We start from the raw sequence: 22,968 nt of genomic DNA, 5'->3' as shown, positions 1-22,968 counted from the left end.
AACAGAAACACATTTTGTTAAATGCATGTAAATTGATATTCAAGACAAGTTTTAATCAGACATTTTATTTATATATATATATATATATATATATATATATATATATATATATATATATATATATATATAGCTCCAGATGGCTCTCTTAGTGTTGAGGCGAGGGTCTTCCAGAGGTAGGCTGAGGGAGACGATACTTTGCCATCTCTACATCCATGTCTGCAAAAGTATAGGGGTTGTAGCTATGGTGTTCGTAATTTCGGTATGTGCTGTTGTCAAAAGTCCCCTCAGGCTCAGCAGGTACCATGGTTGCCGCTTCTGTGGAGGAAAGCAAAGTGTCTACAATGAATTAGAATGTTTGCAAAATGTATCTTTTCCTGTTTGTTTGCGCTAATACACACTTAAAACAACTGCCAGGGCATAGATGGGATTTTGGAACTGACCTCATGGACACACACAGAAGAACAACCATACACACTCACAATTATACCTATGAACAATTTACAGTGTTCCATGAAATGTATGGGACACAATTTTAATATGTTGTATTACACAATGAACGGTACCTCGAAACAATACATATTAACCAAGTATTTCATTGACAGAAAGCCTTCCTAGCAGGAGGATCGCTGCAGCCAAACCTGATGTGATGTCATCAAGCAGAATTATTTACTTGCCGTTTGTGTATGCATGTGGTTTTTCCTACTGATTCAATTTAAAGGGTGCATATCACAATACTTTAAGCCCTTCCATAGTTAACTATTGTCATGTGTATGATTATATTTTACCTTTAGCACAATGGCTATGCAATTTCTTATGAACTTTTTGAGTTATTTTGGTGGCTAATTTTTTAACCGGGAAGTTAGACGCCTTGTTCACTAGTAGTAGTAATAATAATAATAATAATAATAATAGCAACAACAACTACTATAATAACAGATCAGATTTATATAGCGCTTTTTTAGACACTTCACTCACAATGGATACATTATTAGTGCGCTTACAAATTTACACTGTGATGGCGGTAAGCTACTTAAATAGTCACAGCTGCCCTGGGGCAGGCTGACGGAAGCGTGGCTGTCAGTGTGCCTACGGCCCTTCCGACCACCACCAAACATTTGCATCTTTCAGACACCAGTGTGCGTCGCACTGAAGGCAATGTGTGTGAAGTGTCTTGCACAAGGACACGACGACACATGACTCGGGGGGGGGGAGCGGGGATTGAACAGCCAACCATCCAGTTACAGAACGAACGGCTCTTCCTCCTGAGCCATGACCGCCAAAGCTATCCCTGTGTGGCTGCTGCACCCCGTTCATGACCACCGAAAGCCAGCTTCTGCGCGCACCACCCATGAAACGCCAGGGTTTCGGAGTCGACGTGACGACGGAGGCAGGATAGGGATGCCTCGCGACCCTGCAGTGGGCCGGCAAACGCCACGTTTCTCACACCCTCCAAGCAAGGCTGTCGCGAGCCAGACTGGCCTGACTGCCAGCGCCGCGTTTCTCACGCCCGCCGAGCGAGGTCTCAATGCCAGCTCCGGCAGCAGCCACTGCAACACGGGCTGTGGGAGAGCATGCACAAGTGTGGGTGTCCCCAGCCTGGCCTACTGCTGCCCGCCTGCACTAGTCACCGCCCGCCAGCCAGCCAAGCCCTTGCTCAGACACAACCTGGTAGAGTCTGCCAGCAATGACTAACCATTGTTGTAGTTCAACTTCTCCATCTGTCATCCCTATAGCTGTAAAAGTACTCCGAGCAGTTGTGAGGCACCTGCCCATCTTGCACATGTATCTCATTATGTCCTTTTTATCAAAGTGAGATATGAATTTACTTGGAAATAATGTTGACTGATAAACACTGACTTTTTATCAATATCATGCGAGCATCAGAGGTGGCAAATCCAGGTCCAGAAAGTAAAAACCTCGCCACATTTTGTCTTTAGCCCCTGATGCTAGCTAGCTAGCTCCCTAGGATGTAAACGAGCACCATGGGATCTAGCTAGGGTGCTAGCTAGAACCTGAACCCTTGCCACAGTTTGGCTTTAGCCCCTGATGCTAGCTAGCAAGCTAGCTTCCTAGCATGTAAACGAGCACCATGGGAGCTAGCTAGGTAGCTAGCTAGCTAGGCACCTGAAGCTAAAGCCAAACTGTGGCAGGGTTTTTACTTTCTGGACTTGGATTTGGCACCTCTGGCGAGCATGGTTGCGTTTACAAAGGCATGCGGCGGAGCTTTTGGAGAAAAGTGTAGTTTAGTCTGCAGGGGCAGTACGGGAGTGTAGATAAGTGAGGACCCAGTTGTTTTCTTGGGTTGGGAGGGGCTGGTAACCTTGCCAGCAAGTTGAATTCCCGCGGTATTTGTTCACAAATACTACAAGATTCCATCTTGTACTGCTCCCGCTGATTCGTTTGCAAGCGACCTTTTTTTTAGGTCAGATCAATCAGGCGTTGGTTAGGGCGGGACAGGCTGCGCTGCCGAAACCAGGAAGTGCCGACACTGGGGGAAACAAACAAACTTAACAGACGAATGTGGAGATAGAGCAAGAAAGTGAATAAAAATAGATCAAATGAAACGCCAGACTGCAGTGTGACCTCCTGTAGTTCATTTTGTTTACCCCGTTTGGACCCCCCCATTTGGCGATCTGATGTGTAGCGACCGGGCGATAGCCACGGAGACGACTCGAACTCCGTAAATGGCATCATCTTATAGTCGAGACATGCTTACAAGGCATAATTTAAACTGCAGCCTATCACTTACGCGGTTGTACATGAGGATAGAGCAGCTGCAAGATAATTCAGCATCAATGAATCCATGGTTTGGAAGGTGAGGAAGCAAGAAAACGTCTGGGCTTGTTATCATTCCGGGAGGATCCAACCGCTGGCCATTGAAACTTTGCGTTCTAAGTTGCAAGAAACATTGGAGCGATCCACCAAAACAAACTGGGAGGCTGCGCTGGACGGACGAGTTACGCCACGGTATGCAAATGGATTGTAAACGCCTGTTAAAGTGCACGGCAACGAATAACGTGAGTACCGCAAGTTAAATTGTTGAATTATAAAGTACAACTGAACTCACTGTATTACTCCAGTTGCCATTTTAAAACACATGGTAGAATGCTTGCTAGCGTATTTTAACATACACGCTACCGTTTGATTTTAGCATGCATGCTACCATTTGTTTTTAACATGCATGTGCCAAGTATGTATGGTACCGTGCGCTTGTTGCGGAGCTGCAGTTACCTACAGTTAGCCACCAGTATGTCATGTTTGGGTTCTGTTTTTGGTTGTGTGTCTCCCTTGGTCTTGTTGAGCGTAATCCTGCCCTTCCTCGTGTCAACCAATCAGTGCCCTCAGCCACTTGTGTCTTGCTCCAGGTGTGTCTTGTTGTGTCGTTAGTGTGTGTGTTTAGTCTCCTGTCTCCCGTCTGTCTGGGTTGGATCATTATTGCTGCCACCATTCTTGTGTTTTATTGTTACTCTGATTTTTGGTCTTTTCAGAACTTTGTTGGTTTTGTTTATTTAGAGTTTTACTCAGTACCCATTAGTGTTCCAGTTCCTGTTCCGGCGGCGCACGTCCTGCGGCCGCCACCAGTTCCCGTTTCCGGCGGCGCATGTGCTGCGGCTGCCACCGGCCCGCAAAATGGCCCCACATGGACGGGTGGGCCCTGTCAAGTTTAGACCTATTTTTGAGGGCCAAGACTTTAGGTTTGAATTGGGTTATGGTTGAAGTTAAGGAATAGGGATAGGCAATCATTTTTGATGGTTGGGGTTAGGGGAAGTGGCTAGGAAATGCATTATGTCAATGAGATGGTCCCACAAAGATAGTAAAACAAACGTGTGTGTGTGTGTGTGTGTTTTAGGTTCCATGTTTTTATAGCAGTATAACACAATATTCTGTGGGCTTTGCAAAAATCTGTCAAAATCCAGTAAAACAGCCGGCAGCGAAGGGGGTTGCTTCAGTGAAAATGGCTGGGAGTGAATTAGTTAACAAGACCATCGGAATTTTTGTGATACCAAAATGGACACTGTGCATTCATTTTCAGTGGTTGTAACACGGAGGGCATTTCGGAGGGAATACCCTGGGAGAAACGTTCCATGCAGACAGGACCATTGTAGAGAAATTAAGGAACATTGCAGTGTGGGAAATGACAATAAAGGTCATATCAGGCGGCAAGTTACCGTCAAAACACCAGCAGGCAGTTGTGCCCTTCTCTGAGAGGCTGTGTTTGCTAGGTGACCCGTCCTTACTAAAGAACCTTCCATCAAATGTTGCGGAGTGGGTTTAGGTGGCGTTGATATTGGGGCGTAAGTAAACTTTATTATTTCAGATTAGAAAGCTTCATCACCCCGCCTCTATCAACCTTTAGCACATACACCTGGCCAAATTGGCTGCACTAGAGGGTCTGCCATACCGATTATTGAACAGAGTTGTAAGCTATGATTTGAAATGGGAGTGATACCTGTCTAACATGAAGGGACCTGATTAGGAGAAAGGGAGATATATCTGAGACCTCTATTCTCGAAGGATAGTGATAAAAGCTTAGCAGCTACAGGAAGTACACCCTCTGCTGGGTGCTTTTGAGGTTGGAGTTGATGTCAGTCTACAAGGTTTAAAAGAGGAGTGAGAGAAGCCATCTACATGGTGGCGGCAAGACTACCTCTCAACAGAGTTGGTGGTTTCCACCTATCCACCACATACAATGTTGTCCTTTCAACATTCCGAAGAAATGTTTTGCCTCAAACAACAAAAACAGTCCCCCCGTGACAGAAGGGGGAGCTACCTTTTTTTTTTAAACAACTGAATGGAATATTAATGAGTTTTCTCCCAATGACTTATTGACCAACAGAAGCCTCTGTGACAGGCATTTTACGATGGTCGTTTGCCAAAATAGTTATACAATTTCCAGATGTGAGACATGCCTCCAACTTGGAGCATAAATAGTTGCCATTTTTCCTAACCAACTCAGGCTGGTTAGGCTTGTTGCATGAACTGATGAAGCCTTCTCGGATGAGAGGCGAAACATCCAAGACAAACAGACTAGTCTAGTAACAAGAAAGTAATGACCTGGATGAATGAGAATTTCCACAAGCAAGTTGGACTACTATTTCAGGTATTGAGTGACTGTAATGCGCAAGACTTGAAGGTATTCATGGTTAACACAGGACAGCGTGGCAAAGGATGTTTCATGTCAAGTTTTTGATCATCTCTACAGGCATGTTCAGCTCCAGGTTGTGTTGGCTGCACCAGAATATTTCTTGTCGATATGCAGACTCTCACTATTGTTAATGAGGCCGCTGACTGCGTTTTCAGCTTCAAGCGCCAGGAGTTTGAGAGCTGGGTCCATTGAGGTGTAGTTGTTCAGGCAGTGCTGATTGTGCGTGTAGACGATGTGGTTCCCCCTAGCCTCACCTACTGTGTTCTGCCCCTCAAGAAGCTGTAAATTCAGGGGCAGAGGCAGAGAGAGACACTAAAGTGGATTACCTTGGAGGAGAAGGGTTCAGGGATTATGGTGTTAATGCAGAGCTCAAGTCCATCCCTGCACCATTGAGAAGTTCCAGGTCAAAGTACAGCCCTATGTTGACTCAATCATCCACAGACGTTTTTGCCCGGTAGGCAAACTGCAGAAGTTCAAACAACGGTTCTGTGAAACTAAGGGGTCCAGCATGAGGTTCTCAAAGCACTTCATAACTACAGATGGCTGGGCACAAGGCCTTTAGTTGTTCAGTCCTGATATTGCAGTTTTCTTGAGGACTGGGATAATGGTGGAGCGTTTGAAGCAGCATGGGGCTTCACACAGCTCCAAGGATCTTTTGAATTTCTGAGTGAAGACTGCAGCCAGATGGTCAGCCTAGAATTTCATACAAGAGGGAGACACGCAATCTGGTTACGCTGCTTTTGTCATCTTTTGTTGGGATGGGTCAAATGTGGATTTTTTTTTTACCCCACTTAGGTGAGTGTGACAATCAGTAGTACTTTAACTTAATTTAGTGACGATTGCAGATGAAACAACAGTTGTGGGATGCATCAAGAACAACAAAGAGTCTGAGTACAGACTGGAAGTAGAACATTTGGTGGGGCTGGTGAAAAGATCATCTTTGTATCAATGTGAAGACCAAGAAGATGGTGGGCTTCAGGAGGGACAGAGGCACATCAGAGGAGCAGCAGTAAAAATGGTCTCCAGCTACAGGTCAGCTGCAGGTAGGATGGCAATTCAGAAGATCGTGATGGCTGCTTATAAGATTATGGGGAACAACAGAGGTCTTCACCAGCAGATGCAAAAACAGTGCTCTCTGCATCATCGAGGACTTAACCAACCTCACACAACCAATCTTCTTTTTTTTCTTCTTCCTGGGAGATCTCAGTATTGATCATTTGACATGTCATCATCATTGTTCTCCTTTTTTTTTTGTTGTATGTGTGTTTGTGCGTGTGTGTATGCGTGCGTGTGTGTGTGTGTGTGTGTGTGCGTGCGCGCGTGCGTGCGTGAGAAAGGAAAAAAAAAAAGAATTCCCATACCGTTCACCTAAACCGAACACTTCAAAATCCAGTCAGAGTCGTGGGGCCGCCAGGAGACCCGAAGGGGGACCAAAGAAAAGAAAGAAAAGCGAAGCCCAGCACCGACCAGACACCACCCACCGGGCCACTAACCTTCACCGACCCCAGAGACATCTAAACTCCAACAAATCAGGGAAACCTCAAGGGCCCAAAGGAGAAACTGAGGAAAGGTAGAAAGGACAGACAAAGCAGAGTGAGATCCACAGACACCAGCCTCCACCGAATCAATGACCTGAGGGAGAAACAAATTGTGTCTGAGTCTCGATAGATGCTGGTGTGGTGGATCTAGCATGCATGAAAATCTCCACCAAAGAGGGGAGCCGTCGACCCCCGCCAGGACAGAGCAAGCGCAACACCTCAGGGCCCCCAGGCCGCGACCGCGCCAAAGGACGACCCCCGGGCCCCGCAGGGGCCACCGGCCGGAGAGCAAACCCCGGAGCAGGAGCGCCCCCCAACCCAACGCGGCCCGCGCCCCCAACCCAACGCAGCAGGACGGGGCACTGCAGGCCCACCAGGCACCCCACCGGCCCACAACCCCCGCTCCCCCCACGACCCCCCACCCCCGCCACCCACCCCAACCCAGCCCCAACCGCCCCCAGGTCCCCAAATCCCCAGACACCCTCCCCACCCCAGCACCCCCCACCCCCCACCCCGGCACCCCCACCACCACCCCCCCACCAACCAAGCCGCCCCCACCAACCGACAGCCCCCCAGACCCCGGAGACACACCGCACCCAGGCATCTGCGCCGAAGAGGGGGCCGAAGAGTGGGCCGGGCAGCGGAGCGGAGAGGGCACCCGCGCCCACCCCACCACGCGGAGGGACGGAACACCAGGGGCAGAAGGGGAGATGGGGGCACAGGAGGACGGGCGGCATCCCCGAACCCCAGGCCCAGCGGGGAGAGGCCCCGGTCGTCACCCCAACGATCTAAGTGAAAAACTAACCCTGTTACTAAGTTCGCCAGCTCGCCGACTGGCGAACTCTACCCCTAAACCGTGAGTGTGACCCCACCCAGTGTATATACATAAATGTGTGTGTGTGGTGCATTAAAAGGCAGACCGCAGCACTGCTCCATACTGCGGTCTGCGCAACCCGCCCACCAAACCCCCACCCACCCCACCGGGACCCCGGCGGGGCTCGCCCCCCGGATACCGGGGCCCGCCCGAAGTGCCCGGAGGCCCACCGGAGCGGGGCGGGCACAACACCAATCCCGCCCACTCCACACAACCAATCTTCTATCGTCTCCTTTCAGGCAGAAGGCTACGGAGCAGGACCACCAGGATGAGGAACACCTTCTTCCCGGAAGCTGTTAAAACATTTAAACTCAGAACAGTGCTCTGAAGGCCCGACATCAACCCTCCATGCCTCTTCATCCCTGCACGATTAACACTTCATTATTTTTTCCACAAGCACAAATGACCTCGTTAATCTTGTGCATTTCAAGCTTCCTGCATTTTTAGTTCTGTTGCATCCACACCCATATTTTCACCTTTACATGTGTTCAAACCATAAATTAGGAAGGGTTTCTTTTATCTTTAAGTCGTATTTAATTTGATCTTGTTTTCTTGTTCTATTTGTATTTTCACAAGTCTTCGGACTTACTGTGCTAACCTGGGACCTTGAATATCGTACTTTGTATCATATCAGGTGTAAATGTGTGTTGGTATGAAATAATTATTCAACTTCATATTAATATTTTTTTAATTAAAGCTGAATTTCCACACTTCAATCATATGATTGTAGGGGTGTATAAATGCCAAAACTATAAAAATTATACTACCCCAAAACTTCTGGAAAGTATTTACCAATACACTAAATACATTGGGATAAATAAATACTAAATTGGTCATCTTTGGGGGCTGAAAGATCCACATAGAAGAATGTTAACAGAATAATTGGGTTGAAAGCTGTATTGTGTTACCCTCTTGTGGAGTCTCTGTCTGTAGTTCTCCTCTCAAAGGATGCAGTAGCTCATTGGCACTCAGCGATGAGGTGACGACCGTTGTTGCAACATCAGTTTTTGCTCCAGAGGGGACAGCACCATTCACTTGCAACACAGGAGTTCTGCAAGGGGCCACCACAGTTCCTTGAAGGGCATATTCATCCTCTACAAGCAGGAGTGTAGTATTTGCAGAAACTTCAGGACACACAGGCTCTGTGATTTCTAGATGGGCATTTGTTGGGTCATGTCCTGAGGATGAAATCCCACTCACTGCTTTAACTGCAGTATTTTCACCAACAGACACAGTTGGAGATGTTACACAATCAATTAATTCTGAAGAAGAACCTGCTTCAGCATGTAATTCAGTATCATTGATATCTGACACATCTTCTGAAACATCCTGGAATTGTGGGGCACAGTCTATTAGGTCTTCAACAGCACTAAAATTTTGCACCTTTTTGCTTTTCTTAGAGGCTTCTTTAGGTGCAGCTTCTGCTGGCAAGGCAATAGAGGCATGATTAGCTTCATGTTCTGGTAAAACCTCCTTATTAGGTTCATTAGAATCATGCTTCTCTTTAGATGTGATGTGATGGAATTGTACTTGTGTATTCTGTGGGAATGCTGGAATCTCTTGCACAGAGGAAGTTTCAAGGTTGTCATCTTCAACATCAGAATCAGAATCAGAATCAGAAGAGTCGGAATCAGAAGAGTCACCGAACAATGAGGAAGGGGTTTTCACATTTGGTTGATCACCAGGAAAGGGTGTCTTTGTTATGGCTACATGGGCTGGAGCTGGAGTGATTGGAGCGTCATCTGCCACAGGGAAAAGTGTTTCTGTGATAATCGCAGCAGTACTTAAGGGAGGGGTTGTATCTGATAAGGCTTCCTGCTTAGTAGGTGCATTTTCAATACCTGCAGTGACTGTCAATGTATCCACTATTCGCTTTGCAAGGGTAATGGGCACCGATGCTGTGATACCCAGAGGCTGTGTTGGAAAAGCTCCATGGTTTGAAACCCTCATAGGGAAGGAAACTGCTGTCTTGTGTGTTAGAAGGGTTGGTCTCTCATCTGGATCATTTGCTGCTGAGCAAAATAGAACAAAGTTTAAAAAAAAAACTGTTTTTAGGTATGACACGCAGTAGAACCTCCTTTCACGATCTTAATTCTTTCCGCACTTCATTTGCGATCTGAAACGTTTTCAAACCACATTGCTACGTGGTATCTTTCACGACTTAACATTGTGTGAAACGCTCTAAAAACATGCTTGGGTAGTTGGTAATGGCTATTGTTAACAGGGCACTTGTACATTTTTAATTGTGTGTTGCTACTCGTTATTAACACACATAGCAGAATATATTTATATTTAGTTATGTGCCATGGCCCAACAACAACACCTTAAATTCTGTCTCTCCCTTTCCTCCTGCTTAAAATAAATGTTTGGGGCCTCGCCTCTCAATGCAGTTATATATATAGTTTATATATATATATATATATATATATATATATATATATATATATATATATATATATATATATATATATATATATATATATATATATATAATAGTGAGGTGCGCCTTTTCTGTGCACAGTGTTCCAAAATCTGTAAATGTTGCATTTTATTAATGACAAGACCTTAACTAATTTGCTCCCAAAAACATATAAATATGTTCTATTTTAAAATAAATTGAGTGTCCCAAAGACGTATTAATACGTTTTATGGTTTTTTATGTTAGGGCATACAGAAGGCTTTGATGCAGCAAAGAACTCTCAACCGCAAAGAACAGTTTACAAAAAATGGTAGTATTACACAACGCCCAGCAGGTGGCAGCAGAGCATAGGAAATGAACCAGGACTATGTTGGAAAAAACCCTCAATTACTCTTGAGTTCTAAACTGATTTGTGAATAATGATTAAACTTAGCTCTATTCTAATGCTAATTGCTGCAAAACAGAAACAGATATAAATATTTTTTTATATTTTATCCTGATGGAAGAAGAGACTTTAATCTTTCTTTTAGCATGTTTCATGTTTTTATAACAATAGAACACAATATTCTGTGGGCCTTGCAAAATAAAGTCAAAATCCAGTAAAACAGGGGATTGTTTTAGTGAAAATGGTTGGGAGTGAATGAGTTAAGTTGCTGCTTAGTGTTTGTTGTACTATGTCCTATACTGTGTTGAATGTTTACACTGGGTTATTTTATGGGTATTTATTTTGCGGGATTTTGCACTTTATCAACTTTGCTGTATGGATGCTCCAAACAAAGTTTCGGTGTTCCTTTGTGACAATGACGATAGATATTCTGAATCTGAATCTTGTTGTGCAACTTCGGTCAGCACTCTGCTTGACTGTCTCTATGGGAGCATTTCTGCCGACATATTGCTTTATACATAGGAAATCCGGCCCTGGATGAAGACTGGTAGGCATGAGAACCTGAAAGACAACTGAAAGATGACGTGAGTCTTTTGGTTCCTCATGCTTGCCAGTCTTCAACCAGGGCTGTGTTTCCTGTATATAAAATACAGTTGGACATCTAGGTGCTCACTGCTTCCGCTTTATGTAACTGCTAGAGGAAGTTACGCCACAATTTGTGAATGGATCGTGCATGCTTGGGCTAAACGTGTCTGCTTTCACTATCATCATTTATGAAGAGCCACACGGGAACGAGACTGACTCTGTTAATAATACTACAATGACGAGAGGAAACCTGGCGTGTTTTCTGGAGAACTAGCCCAACTGTTCGTTTCAGATACAGCTTGAGGACTTTGAGGGATTTATGGATGAAGATTGATCAAAAGTAATGTGTCATATGTGTCTGCCCCGGCTACATTTCTTGATTTAAAAAATTTGGCCCAAGTCAATTAGTAATTGAAAAGCCCTGATTTAAGGGTATAGTCCCATGCATTTGTTTTGGCCTGTCTGGGACATTACTAGAAAGAGACTCAACGTTTTACCTCCAGTCAAGCCCCGGAGGCAAGCGACTATCAGTGGCATATGCAAATATCACTGTGCGAACCCTGCTCCTGATTGGTAGGCTGGTTTCGCGGGCGTGTTAGCATATGAAAAGTCTGCCGTTTTAACACCCGCTACTGATTGGTGGACTGGTTTCATGCTCATTCCTGGTTAGCTACTGGCTTCGGTTTCCTCGAGCGTCAGTTTTAAATGTGTTTACAAAGAGCAACAGAAATCCGTTGGACCATACCTTTACGATTCTTTAGTTTGTCTTCAAATCTCTAAATGGTTTTCTAACTAAACTATCACAAGTGGAAGAGATTATATACACTGCACGCAGACTCGTAACACGCGCTATAAAACCAAGACCCTCATTTGTCGACTGAATCAAAAGAAGATGACACTGAACCATGATTTTGTGCCGAGTATCGCAAGACCTCTTCTGTACTTTTGCTTTTCCCATTCCAACAGCGAGGTTTAGTTTTGGCACGGTCGGGTCGATCATGTGGAGCTTTCTGAGCGAAGTTTCTGAGCCTCAACAAAAGAAACCCAAGTCAAGAGAAGAAAATAAGCATGACAACGAATATAAGGAGAAGAGGGAGGAAAAAGTGGGTGCCGGGTTGGAAGTGATAGTCAACGGGAGGATAGTCACATGCATTGGCATAAAGAGGCCGGCCGTACTCTGACCGAGTAATCTCTCTCTTTCTCCACAACCTTCTTATTTCACTTTATTGTTTTGTCACTGTCCTTTTAAATTATATTTAAAGTAGATATTTAAAGGATTCAAAAAAAAATTTTTCTCAAAATTCAAGGATGCAAACATGTCTTAACACACATTTCCCCATGGCATGGCATGAAATACAATCACTGAGGTCCCAGGTTAGCCCAGTAAATCCCAAGATTTGTGAAAATATAACACAAGATAAAATATATATAAAAGAAAAGGTGAATCCTTAGAATGAAAATGAGTACCGTAGCAAATATACACTGCTAGCTCACGAAATAACGGCTATTTGGGAGTTAGCGTGCGGACTACAGTTAGCCTGTGTGGTAACAGCTAGCTCAGGAATTAATGGCTATTTGGGAGTAGTAACGGTTAACCCGCAAGCTAATGACAGATGAGGTTAGACAGGAATCTCTATGGACTATGATGTTTGAAGATGACATTGTGATCTGTAGTGAGAGCAGGGAACAGGTGGAGGAGAAGCTAGAGGCATGGAGGTTTGCCCTGGAAAGGAGGGGAATGAAGGTTAGTCGTAGCAAGACGGAGTATCTGTGTGTCAATGGGAGGGACCCATGAGTGAGGTTACAGGGAGAAGAGACCAAGAAGGTGGAGGAGTTTAAGTGCTTAGGGTCAACAGACCAGAGCAATAGAGAGTGTGGAAAAGAAGTGAAGAAGCATGTGCAGGCAGGCTGGAACGGGTGGAGAAAAGTGTCAGATGTGATGTGTGATAGAAGAGTTTCAGCTAAAATGAAAGGTAAAAAACTGTGGTGAGACCAGCCATATTGTTTGGTCTGGAGACAGTGCCACTGAGGAAAAGACAGGAGACAGAGCTGGAAGTGGCAGAGATGAAGATGCTGAGGTTCTCTTTGGGAGGGACCAGGATGGATCGAATCAGGAATGAGTACATCAGAGGGACAGCACATGTGAGAGGCTTTGGAGATCAAGTCAGAGAGGCCAGACTGAGATGGTTTGGACATGTCCAGAGGAGAGATAGTGAGTATATTGGCAGAAGGATGCTGAGTTTCCAAATGCCAGGCAGAAGGTCTAGAGGAAGACCAAAGAGGAGGTTTATGGACGTAGTTAAAGAGGACATGAAGGTAGTTTGTGTGAGAGCAGAGGATGCAGACGACAAGGTTAGATGGAGGCAATTGATTTGCTGTGGCAACCCCTGAAGGGAAAAGCCGAAAGGAAAAGAATAAGAAGAACGGTTAGCCCGCAAGCGAACCGTTAGCTCACTAATTAGGGGATATTTGGGAATTAGCGTGCGGGCAACGGTTAGGAAATATTGATAAAAGTAAGCAGTGAGCAAGTGCATGTGCATTCTTGTATGTGTAAGTCACATTTAGTTGGTGCAGAAGGTGATGGCAAAGCACTCTAAGTGAAAGTCACTCATGGCTCTTTCACTACTTTCTACCACAGAAAACCAGTATGGTGAAGCCTGCAGCAGCATATGGGGCACAAGAATGACGGAACACCCACAAAAAGCAGAAGAGAGAGGACAACCACGTTGATCAGACATTCATTTCTCAGCTGGCCAGTAGCTATGTTGAGGATAAAACAAATATAAGTAAAAGGTGAACACTGAACATTTAAGTTATATTATTTTTTTAGGAACTTATTTAGTGTAGTAAATTTTAATAAGATATTTGTTTTATTAAACTTTATAAGACGTAATGCTGAGCCTGGGGGCACAATGCACTCTCTGTCAAAATTGTATGTAATACAAAGTTGTCCATTTTCTAAGATCTAAAAACCCTTTAACACGTTGTATATCACAAAAGATATTTAATAAACATGTACTTAAAGGCATTTAAGCAGTCAAGCGCTGGAGTTTTTAATTAGTAAAAATTTTGACACCAACTTTTTCATTTTTTTCTGCAAATGAATTATCAGCTTCAAATATCGGTTATCGGCTTCCCTGACTACCGATAATCGGCCCTGAAAAAAGCACATCAGTCTATCTCTACTAGTGATGCACCGAATATTCAGCCACTGAAAATTTTCCAGCCGAAAATGGCAAAAATATGCATTTTCGGCATTCGGCAAAAATAAAATTCAATCCGAAATAATATGGCCGAAAGAAGATGTTGTGGTGACGCAAGAAAAAAAAAACAGCAAACGCGGAACAGCAAACGCGGGGACAAGTGTCTGTCTCGCTGCTCGCTGGCGTTTCCCTGAGTGAGTACCGGCAGTTTCATTGCACACACCGGGGAAGGAGAGGGGCGTCGCTTGGTAAACTGTTGTCCAGCATTTGAGTAGGTCGAAAAAAGATAGCGCTGCCGAGAACTGCACTACAGGTGAGGCACTCTTTCTCCTGCAGCGCCTTTCTTGTTTTTCTTTGATTAGAGCCCCTCGCGCTTCCACTTTTTCCCTTCCATCCTGATGGCCGTGTAAAATACTTTAGCTAATGTTAGCACTATTGCAATCAACATTTTTAAACAAGTCAACACCACTCTCACCGGGTGACTACAGACCTGTACAGAACGCCGTGTGTGACTTTGCAGTGCGTTCCCGAAGCCGATTGGCTGGTGCAAAGATTTTTCTTTTTCTTTTTAAAACATTGGTGAATATGTGAATGTGCGGATTTCAGCGCGCCGCACCGTACTGTCCCGCATCCACGCTGCACGCATTCGTGCCCACCCGTGCGAACTACGTTGACCATAAAGTGCAATCGCATCGCCAGAAAATGCTCATTAATTATAATAAATGCAACGATAGTAAAAAAAATAAAATAAAAATTGCTTTTTTCTCTCTCTCTCTGTTTCGATTTTCTGTTTGTGGCCAAGCATTTCTCATTTTCGGTTTTGGCCCGAATTTTTCATTTTGGTGCATCCCTAATCTCTACATTATATACATTTTTTAAATAAATCGGCAAATTAATCAGTAACAAGGATTTATTTAAACGCGTTAAGAACAAATAAAAGTGAAAACTAGCTAAAATATTCACAACCTCATGTAACCACAAAGCATACATGAAATAGATTTGATTGTCCTACATACTCTTTTCTGTGCTCTTCATGGGCTCTCCAGTCTGAGTGGTGCACAACGCAGAAACGCAGTTCATCAGGATGCCCCGGTTCTCCAACTGGTAACGCTACAAAAAAAAGCCCAAAAATGGGTAAAAAACAGAAAACATTATGATTCTAATTTAGGGCAAAGTCTTATGTAATACAAACATAACTAAAATCACATTCACTGGACTGGACCACTGAAACCACTTTACCGGGAGTTGGACCGAGGACACAACACCGGGACGCGATCAAGAGACGGACGGGTAGGAATTTTCTTCACTGATGAAGTTGGGGCTGGAAGCAGGTTCTTAAAGTTCGGGTTTTTTGACAAAAATTTGTATGGCATTCTCACCTACAGTGGTGTGCAATCAGCACTTGCCCCCCACAGCGTCCTGTGACCCGAAATCTGGTCCGATTTTGGTCGAGGCGAAAGTAGTCCTGCTAGTTGGTTGGGGTCACGGACATAAACATTTGCATCACAAAACCACAAACTAGAAAAAAGTCAGACTCCATTACCACCTGGCACTATTTTTCTGTTCGTATCACTGAGCGGTGCGCTGCATCCAGCTGACAGACGCACCCAAATCAAGTTGTTTGAAAGTGCTTACCTGACGCGAGAGAGCTAATGGAGAGCGACAACGATTAGTATATAACGTTACGATTGTATAAACTTTGTAAATCTAGTGTGTAACTAAGGCGTGTTCCCGTGTTGCACATTTTGTTGTGTATTCTTGTGTTAGTAAACGCATCGCACGTCTCGCGGTGGAAAGGGACTAGTGTTGCACGGTATACCGGTACCAGTACCGTACCTAGATGTTTTGATGTCAAAAACGTCTTGGTCTAATTTTTTTTTGTAGCGGTACTTAAAAAAAATTAATACGAGACAGTCCGCCAACTCTGTTTTAAAGGCAAGTACAAATTCACGCATGGTCGCCTGTCTACCGATATGTGGAAAACGCCTTAAGTAAGCGACACGCCTCTTTCAGCACGTGTGCAAGAGGGCACAGGAAGATGGCTTCACGCACTGAAGTGCTCGCTGGACGTGCACTCCCCGTTGAGAAGCATGAAGCGCTAATTAAGCTTATTAAGTGTAGTACTCGTTGGCAAGTATGACGCACTATTTAAGGCTCTACGGGAGCGCGCAAGTTGAGTGGAAGCCACACGACAGCATTGGGATTGCCTACGCATGTTTTCAATTAACACATGAAGAACACACGTGCGTTTTTTAATTTTCAGTTTCAAGAACGTTTTGTAACGAGCAAATATTTTTTGCGGAGAAGCAGAAGAAAAAGCACCAATAATTCCTGCAGTGGACTCAATGTGTGTTCAATGAACAGGCACACAGTAGGAAATCACAGCTATACATAGAAAAAGCTCAGACGACTGACAGAGCAACAGACCCAGGTTGTGACGCATTTTTGACACTTCCCTTAAAAATAAGTGGAGTTTTAGTATTTTGTTCCAAGTTTGTCGTATTTGACTTTTTAGTATTTGACCGCTCCCGAATGGAGAAAAGCAGAGACATGCATGCACACTCAAGCAAGGTTACATTGAGTCATTGGAGTGCCACTGTACTGCCAATATTTAAAACGGATGACATAAAATGCAGTCAAATACAGTACTTTGAGAATATGGCATGCAATGTGAAAGCACATACAGTATAAACATAAATATATACAGTATGTACATAAATTAACATGTATACATCTAATATTGTTCCGATACCCATACTGGTATCGGCAGAGGCCCCGATACTGCATTAAAACAGTGCTATCGGCATTGGTGAGTACTAACAAGAAACATGCTGATACCATTCATTCTGACGCTAATATAGGACTTTGGATGCAGCATCTTGTGTCTTGCTCATGCATGACATTCACTGATGTGTGACATGTTCACTGCATGCCGAGCTAAGATATCCTATTGGCCTTTGAATACTTTGAACCAATGGCAGGACAGCCTTTTCATGTCGAGGAAAAAAAAAACGTAGGTATTGCAAAGCTGGGTATCGGAATCGGTATCGGGGGCCAAAAAATGGTATCGGAACAACACTATATACATTCCAATATTTTGAATTAATAATAAATAAAAAATAATTTGAAGTTCTTTTGCCAGTTTTCATTATGCTGCTTTTGCTGATGTTTAAGAGTTTTGTCGAGGTACCGCTTCAGTACTGGCATCGAGGTATTTTATGCATGTATAGTATCAAAGTCAAAATTTTGGTATTGTGACAACACTAAAAGGGACTCATCCACACATTGTTGGTAACGTGTGCTAATTTTGCTTGTGAGTAAAGTTTATTGTGCGTTGGCTGCGGCCAACAGTAACCGGCAATGCTGGAGGTACTGGGTGGCCACGGCCAACCTCGAGGATCCTGGATATTCAACAATATTGTCAATGCCTACTAAATAATTAATACCTCAGCTCCTGGAGCCGTTAGAACATAATTACAAAAACATTTCAGAGCTTACACATGTGGCATTCACACAAAGCTAAGTTTATTATTATAAACCTTCAATATATATATATTTTTTCAAATCAACAAACAATTGTGTCGCATCTGCGGGTGTGTTTTTGGTTACAGTTGTCATGTTGCCTGACTGGCAGCCTATGTTAGTGCTGTGTTAGTCCATGAAAAGGAATACTTTACTTGTTTTTGTTATTTATTTATTTAAGTTTAATGTTCAGTATTTTAAACAAATAAATGTGTGTAAAATCAACATGGTGGTTATTTTTAATACTTAGTCATAAATTTCCCTGTTCGCTTTCCTTTTCTACTTATTGTGTACAAGTCAGTAACTGACATTTGCCTTATTGACACCAACTGGCAGAAAGCTCTATTGTAACTGAGCAACTCATTGACAATTGTAACAGCTCCAATGCATTGAATTCATAACATATGCTCTGAAATTATTATATGCAGCCCACTAGTCCGTGCTCGCTGCCCAGGGTCGGCATGAGAAAAGTATGGCTGCGGGGTCAAGAACCACTTATTTAGACATTTCAGGTATAAACTTATGGCCACCCCTATATGAGTCATAGTCTCACCCTGGCCACCTCAATGAAAAATTTCTGGCTACGGCCCTGGTAGCCGGTTGTGTAAAATCAAATAAAAAGGTGAGATTATCAACCACGTCTGCTGGCAGCATTCTTGTGAGACGTCACACTATATTATATTATTCTATATGTAAAAATGGTGCGGACCCGTGATTTCCCGGGCTGTACCAATAAAAACGTCACTGAATCTCCGTACACTTTTCACCGCTTTCCGAACACTTCAAACAAGTGCACCCCATTTTTCAGTGACAGTCACCCGCTTTCTCAGGGCTCCAGCTGATGCTCCATCATCAAGTTGCACTACTTCTCTCTCACACACTCACTCCATCTGAACTTCAGCATCAGTATATTCGGATTCATAAAGATACCCCTTGGCTCAGTGAGACATTGTCTTCATCATCAGTCTTGTAGTCAGACATGTTAACGTGAGTTTTCAGTTATAATTATGGTGGAACACGATACGATACAAACAAAAAAATTGTGCCAGACGGTGATGGAGTCTGAGGTTTTTTTCTAGTTTGCAGTTTTGTGATGCAAATTTATCACTCTTTTGAACACAAATTGTTTTTTGAAGAAAATGTTACGCTTTATTTCCGTGACCCGAGCCAACTAGCCTGACTACTTTCCTCTCGACCAAAACCGGACCAGGTCTCGGGTCACAGAAGCTGTCGGGGCTAAGTGCTGATTGCACATTACTGTAGGTGAGTATGCATACAGATTCATGTCCAAAAACCCGAACTATCCCTCTAAATGACCGTCACTCCATTAGTTTCGTTATACGTACGTTCGCTAGCCAGCTTTGTGATGCTTCCGTCTATTTCCTCTGTTTCAGGATATTTATAAAAATAAATGTGTTTAAAAAATTATCTATTTTAGCCTCTTTTACGTACGTTTGGATCTTCCTTTTCTGTCTGGAAAATGGGAAGAGTGAAACTGAGGTTTACTAGCGGACACTTCCGTCTTCTCGAGCTTTGCAATGGTGTTTTTTTTTTTTTTTGCCTATAAACTCCATTAGGATAGTTAAAAATGGCACCAAGTGCACCTGTCGTTTTGTCACTTAAGGCTGAAAGCCGTTTAAACAATGCTTGCAAGCTTTAAGGTATGCAATTACGCAAACACGTTCAACACTATAATCTCCGCCATTCAAATGACTGCTATGTTTGGTAGCAGTTGTTTTTTGACATGATTTTCACACATGCGCAAACGTAATGCGCACTTCGCTTATTATTACACAATGTACAGTAGTTTTGAAAGTAAAGCGGACATTACCTTTGATGACCTTAGTTGCCTTAAAAGTAGTATGGAGATAGACATTTTCTGCGTCCTTCACGTCGTTGCTTTCGTGTTTTTCTCCTTTGACAACCTTCTTCTTCTTCTTTTTATATTTAAATACTGACGAATCACGTCTACATGATGTATACCGCCACCTACAGTGGCGGAGACTACAAAGAAATAAGTCACAAGTCAAAATGGCGATCATGGTCTTTTTTTTAAACTCTTTATTTGCAGTAAGAGTCAGACATGCAAACTTGGCAACAATCAACAATCAATTTTCTATACAAATCAACAATAACTGCCAAGGGAACAGTAGTTAGTGTTCAATGAATGTATGTACTAGGGACGGGGAGAACATGGAAGCTCCACACATGAAGGCTGGAGGCTTTATTATTTGAACCCGAGATCGCTGAACTGTGAGGCAGATGTGCTTAACAGTGGGCCACCAAACCTGCTAACTTCAAGCTAATTAAAATAAAACAAAACCATTTTTTCAACAATTCGTTTGTATCAATTTTCACCTGAGAAGTTACTCAGTAAGATAGGGATCCCTGCTGTCCTTGATGGCTACAGTAAATTTTATCCCACCCCATTGGGTAGACATTCTGGTCTACCCAATGGGGTGGGATAAAATGTGATGTCTACTTTTGTTGAATGAGTCTCTTGTAAGAAAATAATGTTTGCCTTTCTTCCTTTACAAAACAGAAAAAAACTTTTTATTTTTTTTATGTCTCTTAAACCACTTGCATTGACAGATAATAATGAAACATTGTTTTTAACTCAAACATAAAAAATACGATACAGTACGATACGATACGATATACTTTTATTTTCCCCGTGGGGAACTTTTTCCTGGACTCCGTCCAGCTGCAGTTTACAGTAGAGAGAAAACAACAGAATAGAAAGAGATAAAATTAAAATTAAATAAATAAAAAGTGCAGATATAAGTAGAAGACGTCCCAGAAGCCTTCACAGAAGTGTACATGTGTAGAGAAGTACATACATGAGGACTGCACACACCCATATACACACACACACTCCTATATATATATACACATGAGTATGTACAGCACGGTTGCATATATTACACACACACAACATTGCACCATATATCTTATTGCACTGGGTTAATGTCGGTTGTTAAGCAGTTTGATGGATGTCGGCAGGAATGAGTTCTTGTAGCGATTCAGCCTGGTTCTGGGGGCCCTGAATCTCCTGCCGGAAGGCAGTAGCTGGGACTCATGATGCAGAATGTGAGTCGGGTAAGTAATAATTTTCTGTGCCAGTCTGGTGACGGACCGCTCATAAAGCATCTGAAGGGAAGGATAATTCCTGACCCCCATGATCTTCATGGCAGTCCGCACCAGACCGGCAATCTGTGACCTTGACTGCACAGTCAGGTTGCCGTACCAGGCCGCAATGCCGTATCTGATGATACTTTCCAATGCAGCCCGGTAGAACAACAGCATGATCCTCTGCTCCACTCCATAGACCCTAAGTCTGCGTAGGAAATAGAGACGCTGTTGGAGTTTGGAGCAGAGAATTCCAACATGTACCCTCCAGCTGAGTGTGTTGTCGATGTGGACCCCCAGATAACTGTATGAACCCACCTGGCTGATGTGGTTGTTTTTAATGACGACTGGCCCGTGGTCACCAACAGTTTTTGGATCAAATATCACCTCCTCTGTCTTCCCCACATTGAGCGCAAGATGATTCCGGTCACACCACTGGACAAATTTCTCTATTTCTGAGAAATAGTCCAGTGGGCTACCGCCGGCTTGCAGCAAGCTGACGATAGCTGTGTCATCAGAGAACTTAATGATAAAGTTCTCTGGGTGTGATGTCACACAATCATTTGTGTACAACGTGAAGAGGACCAGGGAGCTGACGCAGCCCTTAAATAACAATAATAAAACAATTAACCTGTAGAAAAATGTCAAATATCAGAATATTATCCGATACCTTAACCACTTATATTTGTAGTAAAACATTTATACATTTACATACATTACATACATACACATACATTTAAACTCCAAACTTACTTCCTTGTGTGGTTTCTTCAAACCTTCTCAAATGTAACAACGGCATGACTCTCTGTCCATTGATGAAAGCGTGTGAACCTCTGAACACTGCCTTTTGTCCTGCCTCTCTTGCCAACTCCACTTAGGGCCACGCGGCTTTTCGTGCCTCCCGATCTACCTAGGTGAGATTTTCAACAAAGCGAATGTTGAGTTCCTCGCAGACAGCGTGGTTCTTAGTGCTCCTCGAGACCTCATCTCTGTGTCGTCTTCCAATGAACTGCATTATGATTTGTCTGGGACCGAAGGTGTTGACAGATCCAATGCGATGCACAGAGTCCATGATGAAATGCATATTTTCCTTCCAGTGTGGTTTTATATTGCAAACGATGTCTATGACGGCACCCAAGTGTCTTCATCTTTATTCTCCTTCAATCCATTCAGTCGTAGATTCCATCTTCTCTTATATCTTTCAGCCTCAGCCACCTTCTTTTTCATCTCTGAAACATTCGTCTCCATGTCAGCGTTTATTGCCTTGAGTGGTTGCACTTCAGCATTCAATTCTTTATTCTTCTCTTTACGGTCATTAATTTCAGCCGAGTGAAACTCAAGTACTTACCAAGGTTTTCTATCATTGTTGTCAGCACGTCAAGTTTCTGCAAGATGGCACCATCTTCAATGTCTGCCGCTCCTTTCTGCTTCTTCAAAAGCACTGGCGATTTGGAGGGCGACGACAAGACATTTTTCTGTCCTTTGGCATTAGTTTCCATACTTTTGGCGGCGGAGTAGTCATGCACCGAAAGCCCTCTTCGTTTGTCTTTGTTGAACGTCAGCCCGCTGAGAGGTAGACAGCCGTCCTGGGACTAACGGACCTAGGGGAGGCCATCATTGCCCTCCCTTCAGGCTGACGCTCAGTAAGATAACGAGGATCCACTGTCCTCCTAAGGAGTAATCGCATCGTTTGTATCCCGGGTGCAGGAGGGAGAGGCTCCGCTTGTATCACATTTACAGAATGGCTAAGTTTAACAACTCGGAGTCCGAGCCGGGATTCGAACTGTAGGCACAATGATTTATTGACAAATAAGACACATATTCTGGCCAGAAGGGAGAAGACGTCCGTAAAACAAAGGGATGCACTGTTTTTTTTTTTTATCAGAACACAAATCCATCCCCTTTCTTCGATAAGAGGTGTGACATTATAATGCAACTAAACTTATTGGTATTTGGAAATATAGTACACTCTTTCTTAATTAACTTAATTATTCATATAGATTTCTTTGGCCACTAGAGTGCGCCACAGGCTTGCAGTTAACTTTGTGCTATATCATTTTGTGACCATTGGGGGCACTATGGTTCCACGGAAAACAAATCATAACCTTTGGCCGAGTTACTCTTCGTGTGAACTGACAGTGCTTAGCAAGAGCACGTGCAGCTGCAT

At 43.6% G+C, this 22,968-nt stretch overlaps 1 protein-coding gene across 1 annotated transcript; it reads right to left on the bottom strand.

Moving 5' to 3' along the window:
• Positions 1–99: 99 nt before the first annotated feature.
• ndufv3 (NADH:ubiquinone oxidoreductase subunit V3) lies at positions 100–22,968 on the bottom strand. The gene is made up of 8 exons (XM_077580069.1): positions 22,939–22,968; positions 22,423–22,523; positions 22,150–22,367; positions 21,633–21,711; positions 19,504–19,661; positions 15,167–15,260; positions 8,467–8,609; positions 100–315 (listed from the first exon to the last, which is right to left on the bottom strand). Exons 1-8 carry the CDS (start codon positions 22,966–22,968, stop codon positions 146–148), a joined length of 993 nt encoding a protein of 330 aa, XP_077436195.1. The 3' UTR covers positions 100–145.

The sequence above is a fragment of the Vanacampus margaritifer genome, chromosome 11 (assembly GCF_051991255.1).
Source record: "Vanacampus margaritifer isolate UIUO_Vmar chromosome 11, RoL_Vmar_1.0, whole genome shotgun sequence".
Classification (NCBI taxonomy): domain Eukaryota; kingdom Metazoa; phylum Chordata; class Actinopteri; order Syngnathiformes; family Syngnathidae; genus Vanacampus; species Vanacampus margaritifer.
This window is presented reverse-complemented; position numbering and strand designations above follow the sequence as displayed.

Bases quoted from the DNA above. Each gene is read 5' to 3' on its own strand.
- ndufv3 (XM_077580069.1), bottom strand. From the start codon at position 22,968: ATGCAGCTGCACGTGCTCTTGCTAAGCACT. The intron at 19,662-21,632 runs GTTCACACGCTT...CCGCCACTGTAG, and splicing joins ACAAAAGGCAGTGTTCAGAG to GTGGCGGTATACATCATGTA. The intron at 8,610-15,166 runs GTATGTAGGACA...GGCCCCTTGCAG, and splicing joins CATGAAGAGCACAGAAAAGA to AACTCCTGTGTTGCAAGTGA.